At 56.8% G+C, this 22,311-nt stretch overlaps 10 protein-coding genes across 10 annotated transcripts; 2 read left to right on the top strand and 8 right to left on the bottom strand.

Moving 5' to 3' along the window:
* Positions 1-55: 55 nt before the first annotated feature.
* Positions 56-1,743, top strand: BJ171DRAFT_509712 (HAD-like domain-containing protein). The gene is made up of 5 exons (XM_053111421.1): positions 56-218; positions 354-411; positions 545-646; positions 780-858; positions 959-1,743. Exons 1-5 carry the CDS (start codon positions 162-164, stop codon positions 1,359-1,361), a joined length of 699 nt encoding a protein of 232 aa, XP_052965548.1. The 5' UTR covers positions 56-161; the 3' UTR covers positions 1,362-1,743.
* BJ171DRAFT_509710 (uncharacterized protein) lies at positions 1,734-3,465 on the bottom strand. The gene is made up of 3 exons (XM_053111420.1): positions 2,978-3,465; positions 2,666-2,795; positions 1,734-2,501 (listed from the first exon to the last, which is right to left on the bottom strand). The coding sequence occupies exons 1-3, from the start codon at positions 3,238-3,240 to the stop codon at positions 1,809-1,811; spliced, it is 1,086 nt and encodes a 361-aa protein (XP_052965547.1). The 5' UTR covers positions 3,241-3,465; the 3' UTR covers positions 1,734-1,808.
* Positions 3,411-5,075, bottom strand: BJ171DRAFT_509708 (uncharacterized protein). Its single transcript, XM_053111419.1, has 3 exons — positions 4,434-5,075; positions 4,155-4,240; positions 3,411-4,059 (listed from the first exon to the last, which is right to left on the bottom strand). Exons 1-3 carry the CDS (start codon positions 5,045-5,047, stop codon positions 3,785-3,787), a joined length of 975 nt encoding a protein of 324 aa, XP_052965546.1. The 5' UTR covers positions 5,048-5,075; the 3' UTR covers positions 3,411-3,784.
* A 280-nt stretch (positions 5,076-5,355) lies between these two features.
* BJ171DRAFT_425308 (uncharacterized protein) lies at positions 5,356-7,401 on the bottom strand (the record flags this gene model as incomplete). The annotated part of the gene is made up of 7 exons (XM_053107711.1): positions 5,356-5,565; positions 5,722-5,910; positions 6,101-6,169; positions 6,263-6,328; positions 6,511-6,646; positions 7,094-7,198; positions 7,331-7,401. The coding sequence occupies 7 exons, from the start codon at positions 7,399-7,401 to the stop codon at positions 5,356-5,358; spliced, it is 846 nt and encodes a 281-aa protein (XP_052965545.1).
* Positions 7,402-7,958: 557 nt separating this feature from the next.
* On the bottom strand, positions 7,959-9,388 carry BJ171DRAFT_623749 (uncharacterized protein; the record flags this gene model as incomplete). The annotated part of the gene is made up of 4 exons (XM_053115467.1): positions 7,959-8,176; positions 8,271-8,561; positions 8,738-9,124; positions 9,379-9,388. The coding sequence occupies 4 exons, from the start codon at positions 9,386-9,388 to the stop codon at positions 7,959-7,961; spliced, it is 906 nt and encodes a 301-aa protein (XP_052965544.1).
* An 825-nt stretch (positions 9,389-10,213) lies between these two features.
* BJ171DRAFT_568892 (major facilitator superfamily domain-containing protein) lies at positions 10,214-12,574 on the bottom strand (the record flags this gene model as incomplete). Its single annotated transcript, XM_053113540.1, has 6 exons — positions 10,214-10,577; positions 10,689-10,944; positions 11,127-11,633; positions 11,794-11,974; positions 12,132-12,375; positions 12,510-12,574. The coding sequence occupies 6 exons, from the start codon at positions 12,572-12,574 to the stop codon at positions 10,214-10,216; spliced, it is 1,617 nt and encodes a 538-aa protein (XP_052965543.1).
* A 1,822-nt stretch (positions 12,575-14,396) lies between these two features.
* Positions 14,397-15,407, bottom strand: BJ171DRAFT_568891 (uncharacterized protein; the record flags this gene model as incomplete). The annotated part of the gene is made up of 3 exons (XM_053113539.1): positions 14,397-14,518; positions 14,788-15,012; positions 15,269-15,407. The coding sequence occupies 3 exons, from the start codon at positions 15,405-15,407 to the stop codon at positions 14,397-14,399; spliced, it is 486 nt and encodes a 161-aa protein (XP_052965542.1).
* Positions 15,408-15,928: 521 nt separating this feature from the next.
* On the bottom strand, positions 15,929-16,865 carry BJ171DRAFT_144332 (uncharacterized protein). The gene has a single exon (XM_053105728.1). The coding sequence runs from the start codon at positions 16,770-16,772 to the stop codon at positions 16,248-16,250; it is 525 nt and encodes a 174-aa protein (XP_052965541.1). The 5' UTR covers positions 16,773-16,865; the 3' UTR covers positions 15,929-16,247.
* Positions 16,611-20,465, top strand: BJ171DRAFT_144316 (uncharacterized protein). The gene is made up of 12 exons (XM_053105727.1): positions 16,611-16,739; positions 16,930-17,119; positions 17,265-17,281; positions 17,389-17,463; positions 17,595-17,648; positions 17,759-18,034; positions 18,160-18,277; positions 18,439-18,490; positions 18,633-18,855; positions 19,026-19,360; positions 19,521-19,810; positions 19,988-20,465. The coding sequence occupies exons 2-12, from the start codon at positions 16,964-16,966 to the stop codon at positions 20,393-20,395; spliced, it is 2,004 nt and encodes a 667-aa protein (XP_052965540.1). The 5' UTR covers positions 16,611-16,739; positions 16,930-16,963; the 3' UTR covers positions 20,396-20,465.
* Positions 20,466-21,348: 883 nt separating this feature from the next.
* On the bottom strand, positions 21,349-22,156 carry BJ171DRAFT_144248 (uncharacterized protein). Its single transcript, XM_053105725.1, has one exon. It carries the CDS (start codon positions 21,928-21,930, stop codon positions 21,388-21,390), a length of 543 nt encoding a protein of 180 aa, XP_052965539.1. The 5' UTR covers positions 21,931-22,156; the 3' UTR covers positions 21,349-21,387.
* Between the last annotated feature and the right edge of the window lie 155 nt (positions 22,157-22,311).

The following is a 22,311-nucleotide window of genomic DNA, read 5'->3' as shown; positions in this document are numbered from 1 at the left end:
GCCCTCCCCCGAGACATTGCCAGGGCGAGACATTGTTCCCGAGGCATTGCCCCAGCGAACGACCGATTGCGGCGTGCGCAGGCCCATCCACGCCGTCTGCCTCTTGCCCAACCCGTTCCGCCCATCGATCCGCTCCCGTCTCCATCGCCATCTTCCCAGTCATGAGCAATCCGAAAGTTCTTGTCTTCACAGACTTTGACGGCACCGTCAGCACAGCGGTAATCTTGTCGATGTGCTTGTCCCGCCTGTCCTGAGATTCCGCATCGACATTATCCAGCGGCATTCAACATCAACGCCTCCTCCCCCCCTTTATTGACACTCCACCCACAAAACACTTCTGGATCGTCCCGCAGGATACTGGAAACGTCATCGTGGACCGCTTCATGGGCCCCGAGCGAAGAAAGGCGCTGGGTCAGTTAAACACTATCCTTGCCAACGACAATCGTCTCCAGAGTCGACATCTTTGCCGGAGATCGCCCTGACTCGACAATCCCGATTCGTTTTGCCGATTGATCTTGCTCTCCTGCCACCCACGAAACGCCAGATACCCAGGTGCTCGACGGCGTGACATCGTACCGAGATGCAGTCCGGGAACAGTGGAAGTCGGTCAAGGCGAGCCTCGAGCATGCCATGGATCTTCTCTCAGGTCCGTTCCTGCTGCTCCTCACCCGTGCGATTCGAGCATGGCCGTCCCAGTCCCATCGATTCTTCGGAGCCGAATGAGCCTTGGAGTGCTGGCACCCATTTTGTCCCAGTGCGAGCGCTGACTCCCGAAACAGCTGTTGAAATCGACCCCGACTTTCCCGAGTTCCATAGCTACTGTATCCAGCACAAGATTCCTGTTACCGTCGTCAGCAGGCAAGAACAGCTGCGTTGCTCGGTCTATGGTTTTGGAGGCTGCACAGACAAGCAATCGGACGATCATTCACTCACCGTCGCTCATGCGGATCACATACAGCGGCCTCCGCCCTATTGTTGAGGCCTTCATGAAGGACTATTCCGAAAGCGAGCATGGCGGACTCTTTGACATTGTCGCCAACGACATCAGCATCGACGCCGATGCAGGCTGGGACATCATCTATCGGGACGAAACCCCGCACGGCCACGACAAGTCCCTCACGTTGCGAACAATCACCGAGCGCTATCTTTCTGCCGACACCGCCCAGCGGCCCGTAGTGGTTTTTGTGGGCGATGGCATCTCCGACATCAGCGCTGCCCGCGAGGCCGATGTCATCTTTGCAAAGAGCGGAAAGGACCTGGAGACTTGGTGCCAGCGCGAGAACGTTCCGTTCATCGCCTGGGATCGCTTCGGCATCGTTCTGGCGCATCTGAAGCAGATCGTCGCGGCCCAGCGAGCCTGAGTGCGTGCACCGCGGCCGACCATGCGATCGATTCCAGATGCGGGTGCCATTGTGGAATGTCATTGCGGAATGCCATTGTGGAATGTCATCGTGGCATTCAGTCGGCAGACGCAATCATGGAGCGCAACGGTGCGGATGCAACCATGGAATACACCCGGGCGATGCAGTCGAAGAACGCAGAACATCCCGCATCTCCCTCGCTCGTCGTTCGATCGTCGTTCGTTCTGCTCTTCGCCAAAACCTGCATCCGCAGCGTCGCTCGCTGCATGGCATCCCCAGCACGCCCTTCTCGTCCGTGTCCTCGCCCTCGTCGATTCGCCGCGACCGGCTGTTGCTTCCGGCCGTGGCTTCTGCCCCCACCCACCCGCCCGCCAGCACCGCCGTTCTTCTTCTGCCATCATCCACCACTCCCGTCCACCTACTCTCCTCGGACCAACGGCCGCCGCTTCACGAACCATGGCCTCGCACGACCAGAGCTCGTCCACAACCGTGAACATCTCGGTCACCCAGCGAATTGTCGCCTCCGAAAGCGCTTCCGAGACCCAGCCGCTGCTCAATGCCCCACAAATCCATGTCCATCAGGGTGGCCGTCGAGTCATCCACAAGTACCGCCCCTCTCAGTTCCAGTACTCGAGCATCACCGTCCCGCTCCGAGCTCCTGGGCTGATCGCCGTCGACAACGAGGTCATCGAGCGCTTCAAGCGCTTCAACCTGCGCTGGAAGGTCATCCTCTTCGCCATCCAGTTCCTCATCCTGCCCATCTCGCCGCTCTACTATTTCCTGCGAATCCGGGGGCTTGACGACCTCCCTCCCACCATCCTCTACAACCTGCCGACCCAGTCGGCCATCCTGCTTCTCCTGATCGGCGGGCCCCTTGCGCTCTTCCTCTCGCTGCAGGGATGGTACTTTTTCCGCCCACCTTCCTCCCACAGCGCCCCCGCACCTCTGCCGATTTCGTCGTGGCAGTGGATCAAGCTCAAGTCTGGCTGCGTCGACTTCAACCTGCTTGAGAGGACCCAATGGTGGTGCGATCACCCCTGCTCGATGCGACAGCGCGCTCAGTTTTCTGTCATTGCCTGGATCGGCTGGTGTACATACGAGCACTTCATAGGCACCATTGCTTTGATTGTCGGCTTCGAGGTCGGTGGTGGCGATCATATCATGCATCAGACGTTTACGCCACTCCTGAGGGCGCTGCAGGCCAAGCAACCAGGAGCCTCGGCTCTGCCAACAGCAGGTTTCGTTGATACCGAGGCACCCATGTACTGATGATCGCTCTCGTTCTTCTCCGTCCGGCCTCACAGCTGGCGCTGGCCAAGCAGCCGGTCTTCCCGTGGGGATTCATTCCGTTCATTCTCTTCACCACTTCGACTTACATGCCCACCGGATTCGGCTACATCTCCGACTTTATCTTGAAGCGACGACCTTTGGAAGGTGCGTTGTCTGCAATGCCCGACGCTCATGCGGCTTCACGGCTCACTCGAATTCTCTCTGAAGCCTGCTGCCCCGGATTGCCCGGCGGGTCCGTCGTTATTGTCGCCGTGATCGTCCTGGCTGTATTCTGGTCCATGTTGCCTTTGCTGACCAAGAGTCTCGATCCAATCTGCACAATCCAGAGCGAGACGACCTTTCCGGAACGGCCGTTCTCTATGTCAAGGTCCTCAACATCGACGAAGCCCTCGAGCACGAGCGAAAGCGCTTCGATCTCTTTGGCACCTTCCCCCAAGGCACAATGTACATGCTCCTCGAGATTCTTTTCTTCCTGTTCCTTTTGGGATGAAGCTTCTCTCTCTCTGGAGACGCCACACATCATGCTTTCCAAGACACGGACTTCGGGCATCTTCTCCTCTCGCCTGCGATACATTCTCACTCCTGACATATTTCGTCGCTTACAAGCACCATGCCTCCCAAAGCCCACCACAAGGTTGCTCTCCTCCCACAAAGTCCCTCAACCAAAGTCGCAGCAGCCAACGCTCTCCCGTCTTTCGTCTTCGTAATTTGTGATCAAAAGAAACAAAATATTCGTAGTACAACTGATCAGTGGTTCAACTTTTTGCTTGTTTCGTCGTGGATTGTAAAACAATGAATCGTCTTTTTTTGTTTTTCTCGGGCCCGCCTCCAGCAATCCGGCAGTCTCCCGTCTAGAGCGGTGGGTGCAAAGCCATCCCCAGCCCTGCCTCGCATTTGTCTACCCGGACATTGGCAGGGCCAAGTCGAGGGGCTTCCGAATGCAGCAGTGTGTCGATCAATACCGGATTTTATTGCAGCCCATCCAGAACAAACGGGCCATCCAGATCTTGGGAGCGACAACTACGCATCGAGCCGTGTCGAAGCCAACGGACTGAAATGGTGGTGGGGGGGGGTATCGACGATCGTTTCCTGATCGTGTTCGCTGGCCATTTGGTTGCCTCGGCATGGTCGCCCTAGCTTGGCCGATAGCGCCAGCACAGCTCGATATTCCCGCATGCGACAACGCCGGATCCGATCTCGATCGTGCTGTTGTTTCCGATGACCTCGTTGTCGTGGAGTTGGGACGGCCCCACGTCGCCGCTGCCATAGACATCCTTCAGAGCCACATAAACGCTGTCGTTTGCCACTGGCACCAGGGTCCGGCACTTTGCCACGACGATTTGGTTTGGAAGCTGGATGCTGCTCTCGATCCTGTATTTTCTCGCCGGCTGCATGAGGAGGTCCTGGTCTTTGAAGAGCATGTCATGGATTGCGGATGAGTCAGGGGCAGCACCCAGAGTCGCTGGTGCTATGTGCATGCTGTCGGGGAGAGGCCGGCCCTACCCGGACGATGCTTCATAAAATCCCAGAGCCCGCTCTCGGACCGTTCCCTCGAAGCGATCTGCAGCATGCGTTCGGCAAGTCCACCACTACGGAATGCACACGGCAGTGCGAAGGCGGCGCCAGAGTAAGTCATCGGCGAGTAAGGAAGGACTGCGTCCGGAAGCATGACATCGTCATCAGCATCCGACTCCCAAGCCCATGAAGCCAAGGGCCTCGTCTCGCCCGCTGCCTGCCGCAGCCGTGAATGTGGCCGAGCTATAACTCGAGCGCAAAACTTACGCCTGCACTCGTCTCCGTTTCCGAAGTGAGCCTGGGCCGTGTGGATCCTTGTGGTCTGCACCCGGGCTCGAGTCGTGCGGCAGCGATTTCCGCTTCAAAGCCGTCCGCCAAGTCGACGGACAAGCGACGGGATCGGGCGTCGGAGACGAGGTAATGATGTGCTTGTGCAGTTGGGTGAGCTTTCTGGCCGATGATTCACTCGTCGGTGAGGGACTGAATCGCCCCATCGGCTTTGGGAGGGCAAAAGAAGCGGCTTTGCTCAGCGGGCTCGTCAGCTTGGGGGTTGGGGTCGAGAACGGCTGACTGCTGCCACCAGCGTTGCCGCCACCAGGGCTGCCGTATGGGCTGCTAGGATGGGCTTTGTAATGGATGGTGTTGCTGCCGTTATGGCGATGGGGATTGAGGCTGCTGTTGGGGCTGTTCAGATTGCTGCCGATGCTGCCGCGGCTGGAACTGGGACTGTGACCGGGGCTGGGACTGGGACTGGCGGCATGGCCGGTGACGCTGCTTGGCTGGGGAGATCCAGGCGACAGGTTGAGCTTGTTCCGCAAGTTGGTTACGGATGTAGTCGCCGAGCCACTTGGCTGGGATCCTGGGAGTATGAACTTGTGCATGGGCGAATCGCAGACTTGGCGGTCGAGATGGAGGGTGAGCTGGCTTCGCGGGGGTTCTGGGCGGCTGCTGGTTTGTCCACCGGCAGAAATCACACGCCTGTTCCCACCATGAACACCGCCCAGGATCGCCCTGAACACTGTGTCTGCCGAACGAAACCGCACACCGAACTACCGGAAAGGAGCAGCCGAATGACCTGGGCATCTTTAATAATCAATGGGACACATCGTCTCGTTCGGACAAAAACACAGCGTAGTTGGATCATATCACACACCCGGCCGCCGTGTGCTGAGCGGCTTGCGGCAGGAGTCTAGTTCTTGATCTGCTCGACCAGGGCGCTGGCCTCGGTGACGATCTGCGACTGGATATCGGATTTCAGCAGATCCTTGACGGAGTACTTCATCGATGCCTCGTATGTGTACACAATCATGGTATCGTTGATCGAGACGCAGGCGTTGCTGATCGCAGTAATGCAGTTGCAGACTCTAGCGATGGCCTCGCGCAGAGACTCGGATATGTCCTGTACGAGAGCGGGCACGGATGAGTGAGTGCAGCCGGGCGAGCAAGTGAGAGCAAGAGCGCAACCATGCAGCGGGAGCTGTATATGCCGCATCATCATCGATGGCTATGGACACGCCAGAGGCGACCATTCCACACTCCCCCGATGGCCACATACCTCATTCTCATTGTGATAGAGCGCATCCGGCTGGTTGGCCATCTCGGGAGTCATGCCCGAGTGTTTGCAGACCCAAATGAGCCCATTCACTCCGAGGACGACGTCGACGCCCCCGGCCAGGGAAACAAAGTGAGACTTGGATCGCTTGATCAGTGCCGCTGGGACTTGCACCAACGACCCACTTCGCAGCTGACAAAGGATGAATGGTCCCCGAAGCAGGGATTTCCGGGATCAGTACCAGGATGAGTCGGATGAATGGGAGCGATGGTGCTGCTCTGGTGATTCCCGAGCACACAGAATTGCGCTTGGGCATTACTCCACATCTGCTGAATATATACCGCACACACGGCCCGATACGAGCTGAGGCAGCATATCTCACCTTTCCATATTTCATGCTGCGGGTGTGAAGTGAGGCGCCTCCGTCTTGGAAAAACTGCTGCACCTCGGCCTGTTGAATCCAGTCCGCATAGACGAGCGTCAGCCGCCAAGGGCTCGCAGTGGCCAGGAAGGACAGAGTCGCTTGTGGCAGAGCATCACTTACACTAACGAGATCGCCTTCAGCAAAGAAGGACCGCATCTGGAGCTCATCAGACTCGGATTTACGGCGCTTGAGTTGTGCGGCAGAGGGTATGCATGGATAGGAATGTATGATGTTAGGCAGGTGATCGGTCGTCCTGCCCCATGGCTTTGGCCAGTGCTTCGCGATTGAAACCAGCAGATCGCGATCAAGCCATTCGATAACCCGGCCAACTAGTCGTATCCGGCAGGCAAAGCCCGGGCTGTTGTTACCTGGACGCCTCCAGGGAGGTTCACCGAGGACAGCAGCAGCACGGCATCCTGCCGAGCGCGGATGTCAACCTTCCATCGCTTCTGGCCTAGTTCCGTAATCCGTCCAACGACAACGTCGCCGATCTCGCCGTTGTATCTGCGACAGGCCAAATTTGGATGGGGATGCGACGGTTTCGGGGTCAGCGCATCGTCAGTCCCGCTGTGGTTGATGAACCCATATCGCCAGATCCCTTGGCGTGCCCGTCCGGCTCTTGAGTATCCCGCCCTGTTGCCATTTGACTTTGCCGGGGGGCTAACGATCGTGTGCTGTTCCAGTACACTCGGTCGAGTCCTGTGACCTATAGGAACGCATTGGAGCTGTGATCGATCCCATCTGAGCACAGATCGGTTTCTGGGGCGGTTCTGTTCGTTGGGCAGCTGCCTCTCGGTCGCCCACGAGCCGGCACTGTCGATCGAGCCTTGATCCTCCAGAGTGGACATATCATCTGTGTCGGCAAAATCTCGCCCAGGAACCTCGTTGGCCCGTGCGCTGATACGCAGCGCCTCTGGCTTTCTCGGGCTTGAGAAACAAAACACTCATTACCTCGTGCGCAACGGCTTCACCGAAATGAGCTTGTTGACCCGCTCGACGACTCCGGCAACCGATGAAATCAGCCTCTCGCCATCGACGAGATAGGTGCCGTGGCCTCTGGATGGCGTGGCCGAGCCATCGGGAGGGCAAAAGGTCCAGAATAAACGAGTGCGTCAGTCTGGATGTGCGATCCTGTGTATCCGCCCAGACGGCGAGTCGATCTCGATCGCCGGTGCTCCAGAACCAAACCTCATGAAGGCTGTATCGCTGGTGATGACTTCGCCGGGAGTGACGACGTGGGCGCCGGCAGCGTCCGCCATCTCGGTGTCCTCGCCGCCATCCATGATGGCATTCTTGCGAATCGGCCTGGTGATCTCGAACTCGCCCATGGTGTGCTGCGCGCCTCGTCGTGGACGAAGCAAGCCGGATGCACCGAGATCGCTCGCCTCAAATCGCGACGAGGAAGCGCCCGCTCGGTCATGTGAGTGCCACATGTGCCTGCGCCACAGCCCGTCCAGGCTGGGCGTATTGAGCAGTACACCGCAGCCAGCGAAACCCAAGAGATTGCCACCAGGACCGGACACAATCGCACGAACTATGATGCCAGAGAAAGCGAACACTATCCCGTTTTTTTTTCTGGATTCAGGAAATACATACAGGTAGAGCGTGGGGAGTGGGATAGGACAAACCATTTCAAAAACGCCGCGCAGGTGCCGCCCAAAGCGCTGCTCAAAAACAAACCAACGCGGCTCAATTCAAATCAATCAATTCAGTTCAATTCAATCAGTCCAATTGAGTTCAACACAGGATCAGAAAGCCTGCACCCGGGCCACCTCATGTGCCAGAGACAGGAGCGGTGCGACACTTCCGTGGACGGTCACATTGTCGGTGCATTCGTCGAGTCTCGGCGATCTACGCTTGTGGACGAGCGCGTGACGCTGGAGCGTTGGAGCTGTGCTTGCTTCTCCTTGATCCTTTCAATCGAGTCTCGCTTCATGGCTTGGGCACGCTCGATCTTGAGATCGGTCTCGTGGGCCTGCTGGAGGATCTGAGACTCTCTGATCTTCTCCCGCAGCAGGTGGCGGGTATGGCCCACTAATACAGACAGGAGATGCAAAGCATTAGCTCAGTAGGTGGCATGCGAGTGAGCCGCCATTGCAGCAGCAGAACAAGAGCCAGAGATGCTTACTTTCGACCGACTCGATAGCCTTGTGGGCGTTGCTTCGGATGTGCTCGATGCTGGATCCATGCAGATCGCTGGCCGATACAGCCTTGTTCTCGAGTTTGTGCATTTGTAGCGCAATATCGGCCTGGCTGATGGCGTCGATCTCACTCTTTCTTGCTTGGACGGCCTCGGTATGAACCAGCGAAGTTCGACGGCCATCAAGATCGGGGGATTGAGGAGGTGCAGTGGGAATGCTGGCCCTTGGCTTGGCGATAGACTCGGTGAGACGGGCAGTCGAGGCTCTCCGGATCACGTCTGCAAAGCGCAAAACCGACACCAATCGTCAGCCCCGAGAAGGCCGTGAGAACACGCAATTCCGGGATAGAGCCAAGAGGAACGCATCCAAGCGCGATAGCGAGACAAAGATCGAGCCGTCTGAGTTGCGGCCAATGAGAGCCCGGCACTCGAGTCGGCAGCGACATGAGACATACCTTCGATTTCCTGGTTTGCTTGGTGGGCGACTTCGGCCTTTTCCTGGACGGCGCGATCATGGCGCTGGCCGGCTTCCTCAATGCGAGTGCGTGTCTTTTCGGCGAGCCGCTCGGCGTGCTCGAGGGCCTGTTCCTCAAGGGTCTGTTTTCTCTCGAGCACGGCTTTGATGCGCTCAGGGCTATTCAGCTTGACCTGGGACGCTCGTTCGTCTGGGAGGGATGTGGACGACTCGCGGAGCGACACTTTGCTGTCGTGGTGCGAGAGGTCCTGCTTCAGTCTAGCCTCGCGCTCCATCTCGAGGGTGCGGCGGCGCTCAGCGGCTTGAGCGAGACGCTCGGCGACGGATGGGCGCTGGTGCTCCTCGAGCTGGGTGAGAGAGTGGCGAGCTGTTGGTAGTGGAGACACTGTCAGAAACGACGGGGTGGCAACAGGCGGCCAAGAGAGCACGAAGGAGGAACGAACAAGTGAGCATCGAGCTCGCACGAGCATCCAAGACAGACGAGGATGTAGCGAGACGGACCAGCCATCAATGCGGAGATGTGGAGCGTCGATTTGATACGGGCCCTACAAGCTGTCTGCTCGATGCACATGCTCTCGTTTCAGTTCCGGTGCCAATGCCGGTGTCAATGCTGGTGCTTACGGGTGGTCATGGCGAGAGGTGATATGGCAAAGTGCTTGGCTGGGTCGAACGGGCCAAGGACGAATGTGCGAGGATGTATGAGAGGTAAGAGCTTGGGTTAGAGTTGTATGGGTCGTATAGCGGTTGATACGATGGACTCGATCGGCGATCGAGCTGGAAATGCTTTATAGGAGCGGATGGCCGTGGGCTTGACTCAGGCTGAGCGGAGTTGCGGGGCAGATGACCGTCGGAGCTGGGACCGAAACAGAGAGAAGCGCCCAGAACCGGCCTTGACGGTGCTCGATCGATCTTCACCGCAGCGATCCGCAGGTCCGATCGCCTGACCTGCATGGGATCAACAGCATATTGTTGTCGTTGTTGTTGTTGTTGCTACTGCTGCTGCTGCTGTTGTTGTCGTTGTTGTTGTCTGGCACAACAGCGCCCGCCACAAAAACATTCGGGAGGGTTCGTGTGATCCGTGAAAGGACTGGTCAGTGGCAAGTGCGAGGGAGTGTGAGTGGCCAGTGGTTCACTTTCGGAAACAGCCGGCCCGAGAGCCAGTGGAGCACAGTTGCGCCCACTCAAATGTTGTTGCGGATCATGAGCACGAGTACTTCCAGCCCCCGGCCGTTCAGGTCCTCGGGAATGGATTTTCGTGAGACTATCGACGAGCACCACCGGCTGGTCATAGCTGGGACGATCGGCATGCGCCATATATTACGGGAAACTGCGGCACACCGTTAACAAAGAAAAATCCACACATATTCGACGTCATAAAGCAAGATTGGATTTGCATAGGGCTATTGAAATTGTCCGGGGTGGCGAAGGAAAGGTGCTTGCCTCATCACCAGGGGCACTAGTTGTGAGGCTCGCGGTCGGACACAATCTCGTTGAGCTCGTGCTTGTTAGTTGCGGCATCGTCGAGCCCCGACACGGACTTTGGAGCAGCCGTTTGGCCCTTTCGGAACTCGCGAATGATGAGGGAGGCGAACCAGCCCACGACCGTGTATGGGATCGTGGACAGGAAGATCGAGCGGATGCCAACCAAGAACGCAGAGACTGTCGTGGCAAGGGCGCTGGGGTCGTTGGCAAACACGCTTCGAATCGACGCCGGGCTGCGAATAATCATAGTGATGACTTCTGGGGAAAGGGAAGAGGCCTGCAGTGTCGACTGAAGAGTATTGTTCAGGAAAGCACCTCCGATGGCGATGCCCAGGACTCTGTTGTCGAGATATGAGGAACTGTCAGCTTCACCACGTTTGCGTGACACTGGCAATCGCTCGGCAATCGCCACCGGCCGAGCAAGAACAGACACATTGCTGAATGCTTACCCGCCAAGAGTCTGAGCGAAATTGGTGAGGGTTGTGGCGACAGCGATTTCGCTGTGTGGAACGCTAGCTTGGATGGCAATGGTCTTGGACTGAATGATGCAACCGGAGCCGATGCCGAAAGCCAGGGAAAACAGCATCTGGGTGGACAGCAGAGACTGCTCGTTCAGGACGTAGAGCAAAGCTGAGCCACCGATCATGAATGGAAATCCGATCCAGAAGAAGATGCGATAGTGGCCAGAGCGAGAGACCACGATGCCTACGCGGGCGGAAAGCGACATGATGGAGATGTGAAGAAATATCAGCAAAGTGCCATTTGAGAAGCGGCGGCAGGGTACGGGGATTGAAATCCAATGCCACAGCTCGATGTACTGCTGTGAATGCATCCGCCATCCAGAGAGACACTGCTGCGGATAAATGGTCCTGAGATAGCCAACTTACCACTGCCAATGTTGAGAATGATAAACACTACAACCATGGGAATGGTGTAGACACCCGATTGAGTCGCCGTTGCGCCGTCGATAATCTGGAAGTAGGTCGGGAGATAGTACACGATTGCGAGGAAGGCAGCGCCGAACAGAAACGTGAACGCCAGGATCAGCCCGACGCTGTGATGCCGGAAGATGGAAGGGGGAATGACGGGCTCCTTGGCAACACGGAACTCGATGAAGATGAAGAGTCCGGTCAAGACGGCAGCAGCGACAAAGAGCGCAATCGTCTGCGGGGCGTTCCAGGCCCAGTCGCCTCCGCCGTATTGGACCGGAAGCAGAAGGCAGATCACGGCCGAGATCAAGACAAGAGATCCGAGGTAATCAATGCGCTGGAGCTTGGCGGTGATGGAGCCTTCTGGAGTCGGCAGGTGGAGGAAGAAAACGATGGCCAGGATGGCCAGGGCACCGAAAGGCAGGTTGATGAAGAAGCACCATCGCCAGCTGATCTTGTCCGTGACTTGTGGCAGAAAGGAAGCGCTTCCAGTTAGTACCGTACGTAGACACGGTCGCCTCAGCGATCGACATGACCCCAGCAACGAGCTATCACTTGCGCCACGGTGTTGGCGGCCGTAGTCCTGATGCTCGTTGACTTCAGCCCAAGATTCTACGCCACTTACACAGTCCACCAACAAAAGGTCCAATGATCGAGGCCAGACCAAAGACGGCGCCGATGATGCCTTGGTACTTTCCGCGGTCTTGAAACGAGACCAGGTCCGAGATGATGATGAGGACGAGGCCAATGAGACCGCCGCCGCCGATGCCGGCGATCGCTCGACCGGCAATAAGCATGTCCATGCTCTGCAAAACAGCACCAAGCCGAGGCGATAGGATGTGAGTGCGGTGCTATGAGATAGACTGCCAAACGGAAGCAACATGGGAAACCACGGTGCGTGATGTTTGTGCAACTTTGAGTGCAACTTCGAGTGCAGTCGACCCGATCAGAACCAACACTTACCGTGGCAACTCCGCAGATCAAGCTTCCGATTTCAAAGATGACGATGGCAACAAGAAAGACGCTCTTTCTGCCAAAGATGTCCGAAAGCTTGCCATAGGTTGGGGCCATGGCCGAGCTGGTCAGGAGGTAAGCGGTTCCGATCCATGGAACTCTCTCAAAGTCCTGGAAGGAGTTGCCGATCGATGGGATGGCAGAGGAGACAATGACTTGGTCGATGGCAGCGAGTAGCAAGGCCAGGGCGAGGCTGTGGGCAACGATCCCGCCCAACCGACAAATACGCAGAGTGTTAGTGAGCCCATCCGACTATGACACTCGCTCGCTCGGGCAGCTCGTTGCTCTTTGGCAGAAAGAGTGATCTGCGGATGATCATACACGTACCCGACAAAGATGAGGGCGAAGGAGAGACGCGACAACTGGGGCGGCTTGTGCTGGGGTTCACTCATGGCGCAGATCTCAGTAGCTGGCGTGGGCAAGGATGGGTGTTGTGGGCAGTGCAAGGGAAGCCAGAGAGGCCAAGGTCTGTGAAGGTGATGCACTGGATCGGCGGCTATCGATCTGGTGGATTGGGCGACCACCTCGGTCTTAAGTATCTGGCCGGGACGCGGCCCTGGTTCGGCGAGTCCCCAGGGCCAAGCCAGATGGGTGTCGTCCTGGAGTAACGGCATAACGGCGATTCATCCATTGAGCCTACTACCGGTTTCTCCGATTATCCAAGGATTATCCAAGGATTATCCAGGATGACCCGATCAGCCAGCGCGACCCCTGGATTGCGCCTTTCACCCCGCGGTGACGAGCTTGTTGTGCAGCCGCCCGGCTCGCACATGTTGTCGCGGGGCGTGTTGGCCCATGGTGGCAGCCACGCACAACCCGCCAATCGTGAAGGCGCGACGTGGGGCCGTGACCAGCGTGCTCGCCAAGACCACCAAGGGCCATGGCATCTTGGTGGTCTTGGCCACTTGCAGCCAGCCGCGTTGGCGGCACACGCCGGGGTCGTTCCTGCATTTGTCCCGGCCAACAGCGGCCTTGGCATTCGGCCGCCTTCACAGCCGGCGGCTTTGGCCGGCGTTGAACATGGGCGCAATCACACGCTCGCAACGCAACCTCGGTCTGTATCTGGGGCGGCACTGGCAACGGGTCAACAAATGATTGGTCGACATGGTAGCTGGCTCGGATCGAAGCTTGGCTGCTCATGACGGGCGAACGACGCATCGGTCGTCTGCCTTTGATTCGACGATGCCGCGACATGTCCGTGGTATGGTATGGTATGGTATGGTATGGTATGGTATGGTATGGTATGGTATGGTATGGTATGGTATGGTATGGTATGGTATGGTATGGTATGGTATGGTATGGTATGGTATGGTATGGTATGGTATGGTATGGTATGGTATGGTATGGTATGGTATGGTATGGTATGGTATGGTATGGAGTGTACTGCAGTCTTGGTTGGTGCATTTCACACTATCATGTGTCTTCATCGCGGCTCGCAGATGCGGGAGACCACCATTTTGAGAACCCACTGCTCCATTCTCGTGAATCTATCAAGACGCAATCGGTCAACCGATCATATACCGCACAGGCGGATCGTCAAATCGACCAACAGCGGAGGCTCCTGGATATGGATTGTGCGGAATTGCTAGATAGACGTAATTCGGTGGGTTATAGTTCAAAGCTGGGATGCTGGCACAACGAGAGACACAGCACGGTGGGATGATGATCCAATGATTCCCTTGAATTGTCATGAAATGAGCGGAACAGCCAGCGACTTTGAATTGCGAGCCAAATGGACTCGGACCACCATCCGATATCGCCAGAAGACGAGGTTGGTTGCGAATGTGTGTATTCAAGCAGATCGAGCCAATGGCAGAGGGACAGGGACGGCCGAGACAGCCCATGGCAATTAATGACAATGGCATCGCACAGGAGGCCGGGAACAGCGAGGTCGGGATCGCATCGCCGCCAGAGGCGACAGATCCAGGACCAACGCCGGCCAATAAATAAGGAGAACAAACACGCATGAAACATCGAGAACATGGTGGAGCATGGTGGAGCATAGCGGGGATATAGCGGGAACATAGCGGGGATATAGAGGCGCACGCAGGAAGCGGAGGGAGCAGGTGGGCGACGGGTTGCGGCTGGGAGAGAACGAGGTGCAGCAACGAGGCCAGACGGGACAGAGTGCAGCAGCGAGGCAAGAGAGACTGGGTCACGCAGTTGCAGACGGTGCTGGAGACGGTGCGGGGACGGTGCGGGGACGATGCTCGCTCAGGCAGCAATCGGGATGCTGCTGCTGCTGCCTTCCATCGGGACGGCAGTCTTGGCGATGGAGTGAGGCAGAACCAGGACGGGACACGGGGATCGCTGTGAGACATATCCGGTGATGCTGCCTGCAGATTGTGGGAGACGAGACGGGTGGTTGGGGTGGCGGTTGGGATGTGCGGGCAATGGAAGCAGACACAGTGAGTGGGTGGTTGTGGGAGTGGTTGTGGGTGGATGTGGGAGTGGGTGGCCGACATTGGCCAGTCTCGGCATTGCTCTGATGCGATCCTGGAGTCGCCGATCGAGAGAAACCACACTGCACCGCATCAACAGGCCACACTGCACCGCAGCAGCATGGCACACCGCAAAGACAGACAGACACCACACACCAACTCACCAGTGCCAGCGAGGGGGCCATGTGGGTGGGCACCCATGACAACCAGTCGCGGAGCGCGGTCGCTGATCTCCATCATGATGTGGCCCTTGGCCTCTCCATGGATCACGTTGAGCGAGACCTTGTTTGCGACGCCGCTTGCTTGGACAATCTCCTGGACAAACTTGGTGAGGCGCTGGGTGACCTCGACGATCTCGCGGTGCTCGTATGCAGATTGCATGGCAGAGACTGGAGGCAAGCAGAAACGAGCGGAAGCACAGAGGAACGGGGCAGCGTCGGGACATGCGAAGGATGTGAGTGCGACTGAAGGACTGGCCGGGTGGCCGACTGACTGGCCGACTGACTAGATGACTGACTAGATGACTGACTAGATGACTGACTAGATGACTGACTGACTGACTCGCTGATCGACAGAACAACACACAGCACAGCACCAACACTCCATGCACCAACACTCCATGCACCGCCGGGACCCGCAACTTACACAGCGACGGCTTGATGATATGGAGGATCTCGACATTGTCGGTGGCCACCACGCTGTGCTCGAGTGCGTGGAGGATGACGGTTCGCGAGAGCTCAGAGATCGAGTCGATGGGGATGAGAACGAGGTTGCTGGCGGCCATTTTGAGGACAGGCTGTGGTGCTGGTGTTGAGCTGATGTTGGCGGTGATAGATTGCAGATTGCAGACTGGATTGCACACTGTGGGCGGTGATGCTTTCGAGTTGAGGTGGTGTCGAGGCGGTGTCGATGGAGGCCGAGAGACGAGCCAGGGAGGGAGTCTATTTATATCCCTGTCTCCAGCCGGCCATGCCAGGCCGGGTCAGAGCCGCTCGCGATGCATCCACCCCCCTCCACATTTTTTTTGCAGACATGGCGACTGTTGGTCGGCGGCGCTGTGGTTGGTCATGTCACGAGGGCCAGTGGCGACGGCGCGTGGCGCACCAGACAAGGGAGAACAAGCCTGCGGACGGACCTGTGACAGACCACTTTGGAAGCAGTTCGGGACCACTTCCGGCACAAACCGCTCGCCGGCTGCCATTGGCTGGAATTGGCTGCACGTGGATCGTCGCCACCCTTGGCGAGGCAGCCGCAGCGAGGAAACCCAGGTGGATGCCGTCTGGGCAGACCCGTTCTGGCCGGGCTGGTCCTGTTCGGGTCTGTTCGGGTCTGTTCTGGGCCGGGGCTTGCCTCGGTGTGCCGTCCGGCTGCGTCGGATGACCGGTGGAGGGGACCGCAGTCGAGTAAATCGCAGTCGAGTAAATCGCCGTCGTGGAGGATGATACTCGCAGATGACACTCGCAGATGACACTCGCAGATGACACTCGCAGATGCTGCCTGCAGATGACTCGTCAGGACCAGCGACTCTGTCCATCGAGTTTGGCCGTCATGCGCTGTCGTCATGCGCTCTCGCCCACAGATCTCCCATCTGCCTTTGCTGCAGGTCGTGCTCACGGGAGAGTGGTCATCCGCTCTGCTCATCACCGCGCTGGATGCAGCTCTCCCCGTCGAGAAGTCGGTGCATCCTTGGCCAGATGCATCCGCTTCGCACTTGGCTCTCGATTATCGTGGGCTGGGGGTGTCGGCGGCCTTCGCGGATGGCCGCGGCCAACGCAGAGGTGCCGGCTGCCTCGGATCGCCTCGCGTTTTCTTTTTCCGCCTTGATCTGCGTCTCGAGTCCGAACTGACACTCTCGCCTCTTCACATATGAGCAACCGGGTGGCTCTCTCCGAGATCGAGATCCTTGACAGCGACTCCTCGGAAGATCTTGTGCAGGAGCCGCGGATCGTCTCGATACTGCCTCCACAAGAGCCCCCTCGCTCGGCAGCGACTGGGACAGCGACCGGGCCAGGCAGGCAGACCCAACTCCATCGATATGAGACCCGAGCATCGGCCCTCGCTGGGCTCGCTGGACTCGCCCAAAGAGAAGCAGAAGGGCATCCGCTATCACTTGGCGGTAAGGAGCCCTTGAAAAATGGCTTCTAAGCATCCCTTCCAGCGCCCCTTACGCACCAACCGACTCGAATATGAACCGCAGGAGGCGCCGTTGCTCGTGGAGGAAAGCCGGCCGCCGTCCCTTCCGTGGATCATTGATCTTGCATATAATGTCACTGCTCGACGGGTGCTTGGATTATGAACTTGGGCAGGCGGATACCGGGCCTAATCCTGCGTTTCCTGATCATGGGCCCGACTGGAACGGACGATGATGGCGGGACTCGTCCAGATCCGCCACCGGCTTCGCACATCAGCCGAAGGAATAAGCGAAAGTTCAAGGAGAGAAATGATCCGCCACAAGCGAGCTCGATACCTACCCTGGCGCCTGCCGATGAACTAAATGTAGGTGTCCATTCGAGTGTCTTCTGGCTGGTGGTCGATCGACGGGGCTGGTGGAAAGCATCATGCCAAGGGGTCTCTGCACTGTTCATCGGTCGAAACGAGCTGCGACTGACCAACCAAGCTTGTCTGTGCTGCGACATGGCAGGATTTCGACTGTATCATGTAAGTTTGAGTGTGTTTCAGCCGTGCCAAAGCATCATCGCTTGCGACTTGGGAGGCTGGCTATGACGACGCACTCGCCCCACCACCAACGACTCCGTTCGATGCAGCTGCTTTGAATCGCTATCGTCGTCCGGAGAGCACCGCATCGTATCACTTCCCTGCGGCCATGTATTTGGCAAGAGGTATGCTTGTCCGTCAGTCAGTTCTCAGCCATCGACAGTGAATGGAGGGGGAAATGGCGACAGCGGAGCAGCCGAATTATGGCTATGTCGCTGCACATGGTCCTGACTCACACTCCACCAACAACTGCAAGCTGTATTGAAGCATGGTGTGCCAACAAAAACGAAGCCAACTGCCCGCAATGCAAGTAAGTTGCAAGTCATTCTAATTCGCATCGATGCTGCCGCACCATTGGCTCGGTCTCTTCGTCCTCACGTCCCGTATCCACATCTCGTCCTATCTGGCTGGCCTCTCCAGAGGAAAGTACTCCAGGAACGACATCCGAGTGATATACATGAACAAGTTCGATCTGTATGATAGGCAGATGAAAAAAACAGCGGAAGAGCGAAAGAAGATCGAGGCTGAGTTTCGAGAGTACCAAGGCGAGACTGAGCAGCGTTTGAATGTGGCACTGGTCACCCAACGACAGCTCGAAAACGAGCTGGACATGCAAATACAGAGGAACCAGAGCCTCAAGGAAGAGCGAGACGGTGCTCGTGGAGAAGTTGCGCGGCTGATGGCGCAAGTAGCAATGTGAGTATGAGCAGTCCGCTCTCCAGTGTGGAGGGTCGGCAGATCACAGTCTTTGATCATGTCATACCCGGACTTTATCATGGCTAACAGATGGGCTTGCCTTGCTCCGCTCTGCTATGAGGAAGTCTTAGGAGTCAAGTCGACGCTGGAGTCACCAGTTGTTCCCAAGAGACACAATCGCAGCGATCGCAACAAAGTCTGGGCGAGGGATCCTGGCATACCAAATTGTCAATCTTGGCTGAGGTCAGTTGGGTGGCAGCGAATGGCTGCAGCAAGCAACCCGTGCTACTGCAACGTCAGAATCGCCAGTCCCTAATCAGCTCTGGCTCAATTCTTGCCAATTCTTGTCATTGTATCCACGGATGGCGCTGTAAACCCGATGCCGATCGCTGCTGTGTCTGCAGAAAGGAAGCGCACGCTGTCTGACCTTCAACAGCGAACAGGAACATCTCTATGGTATGTCAATTGTAAGAGATTTGATTGACTTGTCAAGTATTGGAGGCATTTTGGCGGATGCTATCTTCCGATGGCTCGACAATCGATGAAGCCCTGTGTTGCCAGCCATGTTGATCGGGTTTGTGTCGATTCTTGGTCTCAGTGAGCATGTCTTCCTCCCGTGGACAACACGGGATCTCGACAATCGACCTCCGCTCGATTTGGAACGGCCGCAAAAGATTGGTTGCGTCCCCGTCGCTGGTGATCCATGCGGATGTGATTCGCGACTGCGCCTGGATAGAAGCACATCCCTCGTGGCTCCTTACAGCGTCATTGGATCGGACCATGAAAATATCGTCGCCGAGCACAAAAAGCATCGTTCAAACGTGAGTTTACACCGGAACAAGAGCGAAACGCAATGAAGGCGCGGGACATGCTTTGCTGCTATCGCCTGTGTACACTCTGGCGGATTGCATTGGATATATGTAGTCATCGTTCATCGCCGATGGAATATGCGTTCGCGTGAGCGTACTAATCCGCGAGATCTCGACCTCAGATTTGAGCTTGGTGCTGCTGGTTGGTCATGCTGCTTCGACGCGGTGAATCCAAATTATGTCTACGCTGGGCTGCACAGCAACATCATTCAAGTGTTCGATATCCGCAATGCCACCCGACCCATCAAATCCGTGGCTGATAGCAACATGGGCGGGGCAGGAAGGGGTATTCACTACCTGCATTCGGTCGCTCGACCAAGGACGGGGTCAGAATCAAGGTCAAGGTCAAGGTCAAGATCGGGCACGGCTGAAGCCCTGCTGTTTGGTGCATCGCTGGGCTCTGTTTTTACAGTATCAGGGACATCAACGCCAACCCCTTTGGTTCAAAAACTCTCGGGTAAGTCATGTGGATAGAACCCATCCATTGCTCTCCCGATCGGACGATTGCTTCGAAGCTGAGGGCGCATCGATTATTTGGCATGATCGAGGTTGGTCCGGATCCATCATTATTGTGAAAAACGCCCGGGTATCGATCACCGCGACTGACCTTGTCTCAGGATCAATACTGCAGGGAGTCACCTGCACCTCGGCTCACTTCGATTCTGTGCTGAATCAGTGGGTCTCCGTATGGCGCGGTGCATCCGAAATTCGGTATGTTATCGGGACACTCGCCTCGGACGTTTCCGATGACATCAACGAACAATTACTTCGGATCACACACTTCCGGCGCCACCCAGGGTGGCAGGCGGTCATGTCCAAAAGTCGGATATTCACCGCGCCGTCAGATGGCCGGGGCGAAAGCGCAAGAGAGAGCTTCGTGCTGATACCTGATGACGCCGCCAACATGGTAATGTACCTCGGAGTTTACGAGCTGCCGGAGCGATGGGCCGATGCCACTTTACGCGTGGAGGGCGAATGCGATGGCACCTGGAATGCGTGACGAGCGATTGGCCGCATCCATGACGACCGCACTTCGAGGATAGAGGCTGACCCTAACTCTGGATTACGTCCCTGTCGATTCCAGCTCAAGATATGGTCGCTGAATGATGTCCGGTCGTCGGGATATGGATCACAGCCTTTAGGAGTGGGCTCGCAAGCATCACAGGCATCGCAGGCGTCTCAAGCATCGGCGCCCCGATCACCGTTGCTGGCTCCTGGGAGTGGAATGCGCCTCGACTCATCGCTTTCCGCAATGGCCTCGCCTTCGCCTTCTCCATCGCCGTCATCCTTCTCTCCCGCAAGCGAGACGATGGTCGTGGTCGAAGCTTTTGAGCTCGAAAGCCTGTCTGCTGTAGACTCGGCCTCGACAGCGAGCCCATTCCGAGGCTCGTCCGTCATCGACGTAGAGCTGTGCACGCTGAGGAGCTCCGGACGCACGCTCGTCGCTGGACTCGACGATCGCTCGGTGTATCTGTTCGAGACATCGCTGTAAGTGCTCGCGATTCATGAGTTATAAACACCTGCGGTCACTTGAGCAGGGATTGGCCAACGGTGTCCAATGGAAGTTGTGTTCATTCAGGAGGAGGCATAGGCCTCTCTCGTGTTGTCTGCGAAAGACCTGTTGATGCCTGTCATCCTCCTGACGAGAGCGAAGGCGGGGACAAAATAACTGCATGAGCAACTGCTAAAGCAGAGAGATTTCTTGGAGCGTTTCCAAAATGAAATGGGACAGCCCCGTTTTTAACCAGGACAGTACTTTTCTGGAACCTGAATACACACCCACTCATCGCATTCATGGCCAAGCAAGCATGTCCAAGTGAGACCGAAGTGGTGATTGCCTTTGGGAATGCCTCGTGGAAGCAAGGGAAGGGATATGCTTCCAGTCCCAGGAGACTCAGGTTTGCCAAACACTTCGAGCAATTCCACCACCACCAGAGACGACCACCAAACCGATCCGTCTCCAAGATCCATGTGTGCTCGGTGAACGAGTTCAACACATCCCAGGTATGCTCAGTGCCGGGAAGCCAAGCGACTCAAGTCACCCGAGTATCTTGATATCGAGAAACCACACTTTGTCCAGGGCTGTGCAAGCTGCCATACGCTGTGGGATCGAGACATCAATGCCTCAAGGAACATGATCTCGGTATGCCAGTCGATCATCGCCCATGGAGATCGACCGAGTGTATTCAAGACCATGCTTCCCAAGCCAACCAAAAACAAAGGGATTGCCAACCAGGACGGGAAACAATCTCACGGCCTGCCCGCTGGGCCTACAGTCAGTCAGCGGGGTTCAGACATCCGAAGCCAGGAAGTGACTGTTCCGTTTCTGTCTGGACCGACTGTAGAAGAGCTGTATTCATCAGTTTCTGATTGTTCTAAAACAAAAAAAAGGCGACACGATTATTGAGATAGGGAAAAGGGGAAGATCGTAAGAGGGAAATCGTAATTCAGAGCTGGGAATGTCCCAAGCATTAACAATATCAACTAAGATTTGTACTCCTCAGGGAAAGCGACCATCTGTCGAACACTGAGCCCCCCCCCGCCCGAAGAAAGATAAAAGGAGAGGGCGGGTTGAGGGAGCGTCGTGGTGGGAATCCAGAAAGAGGCTCGTTCCGAATACGAAACCGATGCCGTTCGATCCAAACGGCAGGGAAGAGTGATGGGGAAAAGGAAGTGGGAAAGTTCGATTGGCAACAGTGGGCATGTCAAGAAAGAGTAATCGGCAGCCCCGGGTTGATGCTGCAAATGCAGAAGGAGAAAGGGGAGGGAGGGAGGGGAAGGCACAGCCATGGACTCTCGATCTGATGCGAATAGAAGTGGCATGGACAACGCAAATGCACAGAGGGGGCATGGGAAACCAAACAAACTAAAATGCAACAAGTCAAGGATTTGCAGGTGGAAGAGTCGGCCGGAGCGGCGAGCAGAGCAAGTCCAAGAAGAGCCAAGAAGCGCAGGATAGGCCGTTGCTCGTTGGCCCTCCATGCAATCCAGTGAAGCCAGTGCCCCCCCCCTTCCCCACAACGGCATTCTGACAAATCGTCAGCTCCTCTCGATCGTTCAAGAAAGATGTCACAGATGCCAAAGAATGCATAGGGAATCCTAACAACAGCGCGAGAGCAACGCCACCATCGCTAACAAAAATAGCAGCTGCGTAAACGACAATAACAGCAAACAGAACAGCAAAGAAACGAACCAATCCTTAGCGAGGCTGGGGAGCAGTGTGTTGCATCAGGAACCGCAGCTTCGCAACCCTCCAGGCTCGCCAGAGGGGCTGCTGGGTCATTTGTGGTGCGCTATCGGTCGTCCAGTTGAATCGCCGTGTCGAGTTTGGAAAGGGCCGGCTCAGGAAGCCTGTACAACATTCAACGGACACGGATGAAGACTATCGATGGCGTCGAGCAGACGACG

This window comes from Polychytrium aggregatum (assembly GCF_025602895.1).
Source record: "Polychytrium aggregatum strain JEL109 chromosome Unknown BJ171scaffold_24, whole genome shotgun sequence".
In the NCBI taxonomy this organism is placed as follows: domain Eukaryota; kingdom Fungi; phylum Chytridiomycota; class Chytridiomycetes; order Polychytriales; genus Polychytrium; species Polychytrium aggregatum.
Note: the sequence above shows the minus strand (reverse complement) of the source record. Positions and strands in the feature narration are given on the sequence as shown.